At 39.0% G+C, this 12,626-nt stretch overlaps 1 protein-coding gene across 7 annotated transcripts in view; it reads right to left on the bottom strand.

Annotated features, from left to right (window-relative positions):
- The window catches only part of ZFYVE28 (zinc finger FYVE-type containing 28), a 308,906-nt gene that overhangs the window by 82,022 nt on the left and 214,258 nt on the right, over positions 1-12,626 (bottom strand). For all 7 annotated transcript variants that reach the window (XM_084625714.1, XM_084625713.1, XM_084625719.1 and 4 more), the window contains 4 exons: positions 7,172-7,309; positions 4,003-4,205; positions 2,595-2,684; positions 560-649 (listed from right to left, as the gene is read on the bottom strand). In XM_084625714.1, coding sequence (XP_084481840.1) covers positions 560-649; positions 2,595-2,684; positions 4,003-4,205; positions 7,172-7,309 — 521 coding nt within the window. The remainder of the gene's footprint in view (positions 1-559; positions 650-2,594; positions 2,685-4,002; positions 4,206-7,171; positions 7,310-12,626) is intronic.

Here is a 12,626-nt window from a genome sequence, read left to right as displayed (position 1 = left end):
GATTCCAGCCAGTTGTATACAGTAAAGATGTTCTAGAAAGAGGTCTGTACGTCATTCACTTTTTGTTACACTGTACTATGCTAGTAGATTCCATAGCAGGTCCCTTTGGTTCTAGTATGTATCATGAAGGAAACTAAATGGTTACTACTGAAAATCAGTTTTTCATGGATCCATATGATAAGGCTCTTACTTATGCAGCGAGGTAAAACGTTTGCATCTAAAGAATTTATTTATAAAAGATGAGTGTACAGTACCGAGTCTGGTTTGGATGATGTGATGTTCTAAACCCCTTCACTTCTGCATTTCCTTCTGGGGGGATGACTGACCAGCTGCTCTCAGTTCCTAGTCTGCATAATTAGCTGCTCTGACTTTTCTCCATTTGGCACTTGTTGCTTTATTAATGCCACTCCTTGTTAATTCCTTTGTGATCTTACTGCCTTTTCTGGTTCTTTCTTTGAAAGAATGTGCTCATAAAAATCAGCTGCAAGCAGGTGTGAAACAATGAACACTTTGCTATGTGACTTTACCAAAAAACTTTCAATAAAATATAAATACTTACCATACAATGGCTAATCTTGGGATGGTAAACATTAATGCTGGTTCATAGTCATCAATCATATCCTGAGTGAGGTATCCAAGCTTTAAAGCTCTAGGTAAATAACAAAATACTTGTAAATCATTTTTCAGAATGTTCTCAGCTTATTAGCTGTTCATAAATAAATTTCAATAATTAAATAGGAAAAACTATGGAAAAAATTAATGTTGTGATATAAGCCAGGTGAACTGAGGAAGAAAATTCATATTTAAAGCTCACTCTACATTAACTCTGTCTCTTTTAACTATTATCAATCCCACTCCACCTAACGGAAACCAAATGGCTCAATGATCTCCACTCCCAACTCCAAGATGCAAAATTTGCAAAGAGTAGGAAGAAGCCCTGTATATATTTAGTGAACTTCCCCTGGTGACAGATGTGATGTCATGATTTACTGTCAAAGGCAGTGTTGGAGAGAGTCCATCTCAGTCTCTCTGTTGATCCTTAGCTGTAGAAGGATGGACAAGCCATTCCTGAGGAGTTGCTGGTGATGAGCCATACCTGAGGAGATGCTGTCCCCTTGTGGACTAGGGGACATAGGATACACCTGGTGCCTTGAGACCTGCCCCCACCACCACCAAAGAAAGATGTGGAAGACCACCCCAGAGGTGTAACATAGCCACATCCAAACAGACCTCTGAGTAAGTCCCTGCTCAGAATTCCCATGTCTCTCATCCTTTCCTTCTCCCAAGCCCATGTTTCCACCAAGCAGCCATTGTCTCCATTTTTCTTTGACCAGACAATCTGACTACACAGCAAAAGAATGCCAAAAGTGAAACAGTGTTTGCATGCATATTAAAATACCATACTGAGGGAGGTAAGATCATTGCTATTGAATGACACAGGATTCACAAACTGCTTTGGTATAATCCATAACCCCATGTATACACATGCACAGAGCATACCTCTTGGTTTTAGAATACTGGGAGGCTGAATCCATTGTCATTTTAAAAAAAAGTACAATTTAAGACTTCCCAATGCAACGAAAAACAAAACCAGTTTTCATGGACACTCTCCTCCCCCGGACTATCTTTTCACAAATTTCAACTTTGTACTCCAAACCACTGAGTCTTTAGAGATGTCCAAATACAAGGCGCAAGATTTTTTTCTAATAAGAAAAGGAGTACTTGTGGCACCTTAGAGACTAACCAATTTATTTGAGCATAAGCTTTCATGAGCTACAGCTCACTTATGCTCAAATAAATTGGTTAGTCTCTAAGGTGCCACAAGTACTCCTTTTCTTTTTGCGAATACAGACTAACACGGCTGTTACTCTGAAACCTTTTTCTAATAGGAGAAGTATGTGCCCTCATTCTCAAAACAAAACAAAAAAATACCCTAAACATTTTTTGCGCAAATCTCCTTTTCCTACCACGCTACACCAAACCCCAGAATCAAACAAAAAACAAACAAAAAACCCTAAATACCTCTGATCCAGAAAAGTAAACCCAAAAGTTAAAAGGTAAAATGGCCTCTAGAACGGAAATGCTTAGTCAGCCTTAACTAGAAAAGGAGTACTTGTGGCACCTTAGAGACTAACCAATTTATTTGAGCATAAGTTTTCGTGAGCTACAGCTCACTTCATCGGATGCATACTGTGGAAAGTGTAGAAGATCTTTTTATATACACACAAAGATCTTCTACACTTTCCACAGTATGCATCCGATGAAGTGAGCTGTAGCTCAGGAAAGCTTATGCTCAAATAAATTGGTTAGTCTCTAAGGTGCCACAAGTACTCCTTTTCTTTTTGCGAATACAGACTAACACGGCTGTTACTCTGAAATCAGCCTTAACTATAAATATAACCATGCACACCAGCTATAATACAGTAATATATTTTAAAACATTTCTGCAAATAGCTAATGTTTTTTGATTTTTCACTTCAGGAAAATGAAATGTTGCTTCCTAAAGATTACAGGTATGAAATTTGCATAATATGCCAGATCATAGGTAATTACAGCAAAGAAAAGTGTAATTAATATTTCTGAAAAGCACTTACCTCTCTACTGTTTCACAAAAAAGCACGATTACCTCTTGCTGTACATAATACTCTTTTGGAGACTTTACAGGTACCATGGCTGATACATAACTACAAAGATTTTAAAAAGAGGTATATTTTAATTACTTTTCAATCCCTTCAAAGATTTTAAAAAGTAGTATATTTTAATTACTTTTCTTAACCCCTTCACAATCAGATATAATGTAATGGAAAAGAAATGCAGGTCAAATTATCTTAATAATGAACTATGATGGTTTTCAATACATTTTGAAAATTTGCATTAAAAGAACTTTACAAATTCAGTGGAAATGAAAAGAATTTCAATTGCTATATTTATTACTGAAGCAGACTGCTGCAGTAACTTCATAAGTACTATTACAAATATTCAACAATCAAATCTTCATCCAATTTTTTTTTGCTTTCTCTAGATTGAAGAATAGTTTACTCTACATTTTCTAAAAGCACAGTAATTGAATAAAATTAAGAATTTTATCTAATGCTATTCCAAATGAAATTACATTAATAAAGCATAGCTGATCAGTAGACTGTGGAATTTAAGGGGCTCTAACGTTGGCACAATAAAGTCTAGTGTATGTGTGAAATTACGTACAATTACTGAAAAATACATTTTTATGTGCAGATAAGCAGTACTTGCATGCAATATTTGTGTGTAAGTCACTGGTCCTCTACCGGACATAGGAACTGCACACTGGATCAGACCCATGGTCCATCTAGTCCAGTATCCTGTCTCTGACAAAGCTAGAGATTGACTTTAACTCTGAAACATGAGGTTTAATATCTCTTCCTAAATTTATGTCAACATTCACTATTATACTGGATATTCTTGTTTTGGATGTAAATCTTCAATCTCTTCTTTATTCTTGCTTTGTTTTTGACAATGAATTCCACAGTTCAGTTGTGCCTTGTGTAAAAAGTATTTCCTTTTCTCTGTCTTGAATTTGCCACCTTTAAATTTAATCAAATATCTCCTTTCTCTTGAGTTATGAGACAGGGAGAACAGAAGCTACTGCTCTGCACTCTCTAGACTATTCATTATTGTATACACGTTTATCATGTGCCCTTTTATTTATCTTTCTCCTGACAACAATATTAATGGGGAAGATTTACAGCTTCCATTTGTGCCTTTGAAAATCTCTCCCAAATATCATACCAGTATGCTAATGTAGAGATTACACTGTACTTGAAGATTGCAAATTCTGATTGCTAAGTGGCTATTGATTTTTTTAAAATCTGAATAGAAGGGGAAAGGATGTGACAATGTTATAAATAGGTATAAACTGCTAAAGAAATTCAAAATCTGACAAAGGAGAAAAAGAAGGATTCTTCTGCAAGAAAGTGTAGCTATAATTGACAATGTTCAGGATACATATATTTTTGAATCTGTTACCTTAACTCAAATTCAGCAAAAAGGACATCAAAATGTTTAAGCGACTCTTTCATTTTTTCTGTGTAAAGATTCAAATCCCTTAAGGCCTGGTCGCGAATAATGTTCCTAACTTCCTCCAGGCTGCGGGTCAGATCCTTGGCCAATGGTCTCATAGCCATGCTCTCAATTTCACGATTCATAATAATGGAACCAGCAGACAAGCACTGTGGAAATAACATTTTAAAAAATGGATTAAAAGGTTGTACTTTATCCAAGAAAATGTTATAGCGCAGGATAGCCCTATAAGGGAAGTGGGCTTAGCCCCACCTGTGACTCCCAAGTGATGGGTTTGAGGCCAGGTCCCTGCAGGTCTTGTGGTCCTCAGATAAAAGGCCAGCTCAGTTTGGGAGAACTAAAGGTAGCAGGAAGGCTCCTGCAGAAGACCCAGGATCAAGGGGAAGAGCCTAGAAGGGGATTTTCCGTGTGGGAAGGGGCAGAAGCCTTAAGAGGAAAAGATTTCAGAAGGGACCAGGCAACAAGAGCTAATGTTCTGGTTTTGATTTGTATTGGACTGTTTGGTTTTGAAAAATAAGTCTATCTCTGGAGAAAGGAACTGAATTTCTGCTACTGTTGGGACCTTTATTTCATACACTGGTCAGTGCATGCCCACAAGCTCATGGATATTTTATAGGCATACTTCGTATCTTTTAAGAAGCCTTAAGAACATAAGAACGGCCATACTGGGTCAGAGCAAAGGTCCATCTAGTCCAGTATCCTGTCTTCTGACAGTGGCCAATGCCAGGTGCCCCAGAGGAAATGAATAAAACAGGTAATCACCAAGTGATCCATCCCCTGTCGCCCATTCCCAGCTTCTGGCAAACAGAGGCTAGTGACACTATCCCTGTCCATCCTGGCTAATAGCCATTGATGGACCTATCCTCCATGAACTTATCTAGTTCTTTTTTGAACCCTGTTATAGTCTTAGCCTTCACAACATCCTCTCACAAGAAGCTCCACAGGTTGACTGTGCATTGTGTGAAGAAATAACACCTCCTTATTTACTTTCTCCATACCAGTCATGATTTTATAGACCTCTATCATATCTCCACATTAGTCGTCTCTTTTCCAAGCTGAAAAGTCTCAGTCTTATTAATCTCTCCTCATAGAGCAGCCATTCCATACCCCTAGTTATTTTTGTTGCCCTTTTCTGAACCATTTCCAATTCCAAAATACCTTTTTTGAGATGGGGCAACCACATTTGCACACAGTCTTCAAGATGTGGGCGTACAATGGATTTATACAGAGGCAATATGATATTTTCTGCCTTATTATCTATCCCTTTCTTAAAGATTCCCAACATTCTGTTCACTTTTTTAACTGCAAAAGCCTTACTATATAATATAACAGAAGATATTTAATAATCTCCATGGCTGGACAGGTCCCTTGATTTGGAAGTCTATGTATGTTGAAGTAAATCATACTTGCTGCATTTAATAGAAATATATTTTGAAAATTAAGAAAAACAAAGGGTATTTTGTTCTTGAGGCTTTTATTTTTCTCTCTTTTTTCAATCCCTGTTCTTGGGTCTCTTTCTTGACTGCCAAATAGCAGCAGATGGAAGGCATTTTTCCAGCTCTGTAGGAGGACCTATAATCCTAGACCTTGCTCAGCAGTTTGATGTACTGATTTGTGATACAAGGGCACTCCCAAGATCTCTTGTTCTTGTTCTCTAGGTAGTCCAAAGCAATAATTACAGTAAAGTCAAGTCTGAGATGTTGATGGCTATAATTCTTAGTTTGAATAAGATTCAAAATGAGGATGCTGACAAGAATACAACGTACATGCTAATCTCACAGTGGTTTATACAAATAAATTCAGTCTCCTGTACTATGTACATTTAAGGAAGATCATGGATCCTAGTTCTGTTTACAATTAAGTGAATCATCAGAACTTTATCATTGTATAGAACACTTTCTGAAACCAGCAACTCTGTTCAGCACAGCCAGTGAAAGCCTGATTCAGGCAGGCCAAAAATACCAATCAGTTATGTAACACCTGCAAAGAAAAACATTTAGAATGTGGTTCAATTCCTTTTCTCCCCAAATGTTTTTGTCGATCTCAGTGCTTTTTCAAGCATTTTCCACCCCAGATGCAAAAAAACCCAGCAATAGTTTCTGGCTCTAATTACAGTGGTAATTTACAGTGGGATTGTGGAATTCATCAGGATAATGTCAAGAAACTGTAGTTGGTTTTGCAAACGCCCCAAAGAGGAGGCAGAAGTGTTGCAAAGTTGTGTATTACCATGAGGGGGCCTTCAGGAGTGGTTAGTTTGTCTACACATGCTCCATATCCCCTGACATCATTAATGGACATGTACATTGATATATAGCTATTGACTCAGCTCTGGACCCTGAGACTTTCCTGCAGTCCAGAATAGCCTAAGCCTATTAAACATCAAAGCATACGGCAAGACACCTATGTACACAGGCTTCTATAGAGGTGGGCCTTTGAGAGAAGTCAGATGAATCAGAGAAAGGAGTTTAGTGTTCTGTGAGCAATCTAATTTTTGTTCAGAATTCATGGCAAGGGTGCTTAGAATCTTGGGTAGTTGCTCTTTTTATTTTGTATATATATCTAATAATTCAATCATTAGTGCCATTAATACAAATGAAGGAGATAGAATAGAAAGCCCTAAAAGAATACTTTTAATTCTAGGAATGAGATAGAGTAGAATCCTTTTTCATGAGCCAAGTTTGACATGAAAACCTGTGGACATCTGTAGAATTTCCACACTCTACATGGGATAGTTATTCATAGCAAATACAACTCCCAATATAAATTGACCCAATATATATAAAATATGTATCAAATACTAATACATTAAGGGTACCTACACATTATTTAAATGAAGACAAATTTATGTTAACACGGTTATTAAAATAAACTAGTATTTCACAAGCACAACCGATATCAAACCACAACAAAACAATACTTTTAGACTATACATTAATAACTAATTAGATTAATTTTCAAAGTAAATGTTTGAATACCGATCTACAAGTTTATATGCTTTTTTGTGAGAAATTATTCCCACACATTTCAAATACAGGCCCTCAAACATACTTTACAAGCAGCATGCAATAAGCCAATCTTCCTTTAAAACAAAATAATAGAAACAACAGTGACCTACCTCTGCTCCAAACCAAAGCTGCCCTGCAAGGTTGTCATGGCGTATTTCTTCTGGAAATTTAACACAGAAGTCCCGGTTGGCCCGTTCATGTGGAATGCATTCATCCATGATTTGATTTACGATGTTTAAAACATTATCCTGGAACAAAAACGGATGGATAGTACACATGCAGTCATATGATATATTTTAAAGAAAGTAACTGAAACCAAAGAAGTCCCATGATATTTTCTCCAATATTTATAGAACTAAGGGGACATCACCTAAAAATCACATACTTGACATTTTACATGTTAGCATGAATAAAATAGATTGGAGGGGGAAAGAGAACACGTTCACTATTTTTTGAGGTTGCTTACTGCACATATTTAGCAGCACTTTGTGCATAATCAGTTGCGCTGCTCCCCCATGTAACAAGTCAGTTTGTAAAGTGAGCTTCCTTTTGTTTATGTGGGGTCTTTTGCAAATCAACACAAGAGAGAAAACAAATTAAAAGAGAAAAATCTGATTGTAAAGCCACAAAAATTGGCAGGGGAACTAAGGGAAACGTATATTTCTTAAAAAAACTGACTAGATTCTAGATGTATTCATTTATTTACACTGTAGATTTAAAAAACCACAAGAGACACCTATCTGAATGCTCTAGGCACCCGTGAAAAATTCTTATTGTATTTCTAAATCAAAAAAGAAACAGCAACCCCATAATATATAAATTCCACTAAATAAGCAGGAAGCACAAATAAATCAGATTCCTCACCTTTAACTTTGACCATCACCCCTAACAATATATGCTGCAATTTTCCTAAAATATGCTTCTCAGAGTACCCTAAAGGTAATCAGAATATAAGAACTGGACTTTCTTGGAAGGGAATGAGAGGGGATTGCTCTGGCAGTCTAAAGCAGGTGGTTTCCACTCCCAAGTGTCCATAAGGCACAGAGCTGGAGTGCCTGACTGCTATTCCTCCCTCCCTTGCAGTCCCCTTGAAAACCATAGGCAGCCAGTGCATGGTAGAGAAGCCTAGAGGCTGCTCTGATCTGGGCTGAGGCAAGAGAATAGGGGAGCCATAACCAGCTTTCTGATATTCAGTAAATAATCTGGCCCATATTCTGTATTCATTTATCTGAAAACAGTTTACAAATCCTTTGGGAGTGTTGTATGGAACTGTTTCAATGTAAGAAAGGTAGATTTGGAATCTGAAAAAGGCCAAGAGTGCCCTTATTAAAGATGTTTTGTTTGTGTCTTGTATCTTCTCTAATGTAGTCTGTTTCTTTATACCTAAAATGTTTTTCAAACAAATAAACAGAATATGTCACTTAGAGAAGTATGTTTAGAAGGCAGAATGCTTTTAAGTTTACAATTTTTTTTCTTTTGCTTTTCGTTGTGTTTTTTTATAAATGAAAAAGCAAACAAGAAGTTTAAAGAAAACTCTCCTCTTTACCCTCCCTTGGGGATGAACAACATCTCCCTGACTCAAATGCAGAGTCACATTTCCTACAATTCTAATGCAGGCTGCTATAATCATTGTTACCACAGAGCACTGTCGCCTCAACAAATAACCAACAGATACAGCAGTCTCCATTTAAAGAGTAAACATTCACCAAAACTTACTATTCACTGGTATCTGAGGGTATGTCCACACTGCAAAATTAGGTCAATTTTATAGAAGTTGATTTTTAGAAACCGATTTTATACAGTCTATTGCGTATGTCCACACTAAGCGCATTAAGTCGGCAGAGTGCATCCTCACTACCGTGGCTAACATCGGCTTACAGAGCGGTGCACTGTGAGTATCTATCCCACAGTTCCCGCTGCCCACTGGAATTCTGGGTTAAACTCCCAATGCCTGATGGGACAAAAACATTGTCTCGGGTGGTTTTGGGTACTCGTCGTCAGGCCTCCCCGCCCCCTGTGAAAGCAACAGCAGACAATCGTTTTGTGCCCTTTTTCCTGGGTTACCCGTGCAGATGCCATACCACAGCAAGCATGGAGCCCACTCAGCTCACCATCACCGTATGTCTCCTGGGTGCTGCTGGCAGACACGATACTGCATTGCTCACAGCAGCAGCTCCTTGCCTTCGTGGCAGACAGTGCAGTAGGACTGATAGCCGTCGTACGTCTCCTGGGTGCTCCTGAGAGACCTCGCTGAGGTCGATCACGGGCACCTGGACAGACATGGCTATCCTCCTCTTAGAGCACCAAATGGGAGCCAAAGACTCCAGATCATTCTCTTAAGTTTTGTCTCATGGAGATTCAGTCCTCCTTGGAATATCATGTGTGCTGGAGGTTTCTGCCTCAGGCTGCTCTCCCAGCCAGCAGCACCATGCGGTTGCACCTACCCCAACCTACCTCTTCCTCCTATGGCTCATGAAGCCTGGACAGTAGACTCATAGATATTAATGTCAGAAGGGACCATTATGATCACCTAATCTGACCTTCTGCACAATGCAGGCCACGGAATCTCACCAACCAACTCCTGTAACAAACACCTAACTTATGTCTGAGCTACTGAAGTCCTAAAATCATGGTTTAAAGACTTCAAGGTGCAGAGAATCCTCCAGCAAGTGACCCATGCCCCACGCTGCAGAGGAAGGCAAAAAACCCCAAGGGCCTCTGCCAATCTACCCTGGGGGAAAATTCCTTCCCGACCCCAAATATGGCAATCAGCTAAACCCTGATCATGTGGGCAAGATTCACCAGCCAGACACCCAGGAAAGAATTCTCTATAGTAACTCAGATCCCCCACCCCATCTAACATCCCATCACAGGCCATCGGACCTATTTATCATGAATAGTTAAAGATCAATTAATTGCCAAAATCGTGTTTTCCCATCATATCATCTCCTCCATGAACGTATCGAGATTAATCTTGAAGCCAGATAGGTCTTTGGCCCCCACTGCTTCCCTTTGAAGGCTGTTCCAGAACTTCACTCTTCTGATGGTTAGAAACCTTCATCTAATTTCAAGTCTAAACTTCCTGATGGCCAGTTTATATCCATTTGTTCTTGAGTCCACATTGGTTACTAAGCTAAATAATTCCTCTCCCTCTCCGGTATTTATCCCTCTGATATATTTATAGAGAGCAATCATATCTCCCCTCAGCCTTCTTTTGGTTAGGCTAAACAAGCCAAGCTCATTGAGTCTCCTTTCATAACACAGGTTTTCCATTCCTCGGATCATCCTAGTAGCCCTTCTCTGTACCTGTTCCAGTTTGAATTCATCCTTCTTAACATGGGAGACCAGAACTGCACATAATATTCCAGGTGAGGTCTCACCAGTGCCTTGTATAACAGTACTAACACCTCCTTCTCTCTACTGGAAATACCTCGTCTGATGCACCCCAAGACCGCATTAGCTTTTTTCACGGCCACATCACATTGGCGGCTCATAGTCATCCTGTAGTCAACCAATACTCCAAGGTCCTTCTCCTCCTCCGTTACTTCCAATTGACGCATCCCCAGCTTATAAATACAATTCTTGTTATTAATCCCTAAATGCATGACCTTACACTTCTCACTATTAAATTTCATCCTATTACTATTACTCCAGTTTACAAGGTCATCCAGATCTTCCTGTATGATATCCCGGTCCTTCTCTGAATTGGCAATAGCTCCCAGCTTCGTGTCATCTGCAAACTTTATTAGCACACTCCCACTTTTTGTGCAGAGGTCAGTAATAAAAAGATTAAATAAGATCGGTCCCAAAACCGATCCCTGAGGAATTCCACTGGTGACTTCTCTCCAGCCTGACAGTTCACCTTTCAGTATGACCAGCTGTAACCTCCCCTTTAACCAGTTCCTTATCCACGTTTCAATTTTCATATTGATCCCCATCTTTTCCAATTTAACTAATAATTCCCCATGTGGCACCGTATCAAATGCCTTACTGAAATCTAGGTAAATTAGATCCACTGTGTTTCCTTTGTCTAAAAAATCTGTTACTTTCTCAAAGAAAGAGATCTACCTTTTGTAAAACCATGTTGTATTTTGTCCCATTTACCATTGACTTCGATGTCCTTAACCACTTTCTCCTTCAATTTTTTTCCCAAGGCCTTGCATACTACAGATGTCAAACTAACAGGCCTGTAGTTATCCTGATCACTTTTTTTTCCTTTCTTAAAAATAGGAACTATGTTAGCAATTCTCCAGTCATATGGTACATCCCTGAGTTTACAGATTCATTAAAAATTCTTGCTAATGGGCTTGCAATTTTATGTGCCAATTCCTTTAATATTCTTGGATGAGGATTATCTGGGCCCCCCGATTTAGTCCCATTAAGCTGTTCGAGTTTTGCTTCTACCTTGGATATGGTAATATCTACCTCCGTATCCTCATTCCCCTTTGTCATGCTACCATTATCCCTAAGATCCTCATTAAATCCTGAGGCAAAGTATTTGTTTAGATATTGGGCCATGCCTAGATTATCCTTAACCTCCACTCCATCCTCAGTGTTTAGCAGTCCCACTTCTTCTTTCTTTGTTTTCTTCTTATTTATATGTGTCAAGGTTCCTCCCCCACTCTGAACTCTAGGGTACAGATGTGGGGACCTGCATGAAAAACCTCCTAAGCTTATCTTTACCAGCTTAGGTCAAAACTTCCCCAAGGTACAAAATATTCCACCCTTTGTCCTTGGATTGGCCGCTACCACCACCAAACTAATACTGGTTACTGGGGAAGAGCTGTTTGGACGTGTCTTTCCCCTCAAAATACTTCCCAAAACCTTGCACCCCACTTCCTGGACAAGGTTTGGTAAAAAGCCTCACCAATTTGCCTAGGTGACTACAGACCCAGACCCTTGGATCTTAAGAACAATGAACAGTCCTCCCAACACTTGCACCCCCCCTTTCCTGGGAAATGTTGGATAAAAAGCCTCACCAATTTGCATAGGTGACCACAGACACAAACCCTTGGATCTGAGAACAATGAAAAAGCATTCAGTTTTCTTACAAGAAGACTTTTAATAAAAATAGAAGTAAATAGAAGTAAAGGAATCACCTCTGTAAAATCAGGATGGTAGATACCTTACAGGGTAATTAGATTCAAAACATAGAGAACCCCTCTAGGCAAAACCTTAAGTTACAAAAAAGATACACAGACAGAAATAGTTATTCTATTCAGCACAGTTCTTTTCTCAGCCATTTAAAGAAATCATAATCTAACACGTACCTAGCTAGATTACTTACTAAAAGTTCTAAGACTCCATTCCTGGTCTATCCCCGGCCAAGGCAGAATATAGACAGACACACAGACCCTTTGTTTCTCTCCCTCCTCCCAGCTTTTGAAAGTATCTTGTCTCCTCATTGGTCATTTTGGTCAGGTGCCAGCGAGGTTACCTTTAGCTTCTTAACCCTTTACAGGTGAGAGGAGCTTTCCCCTGGCCAGGAGGGATTTCAAAGGGGTTTACCCTTCCCTTTATATTTATGACAATATGGCTATAGAACCTTTTACTATTGGTTTTAAT

The sequence above is a fragment of the Lepidochelys olivacea genome, assembly GCF_965140295.1.
Source record: "Lepidochelys olivacea isolate rLepOli2 genome assembly, chromosome: 4".
NCBI classification, from domain to species: Eukaryota; Metazoa; Chordata; order Testudines; family Cheloniidae; genus Lepidochelys; species Lepidochelys olivacea.
The sequence above is the reverse complement of the archived record's forward strand: the minus strand, read 5'-3'. Positions and strand labels throughout refer to the sequence as shown.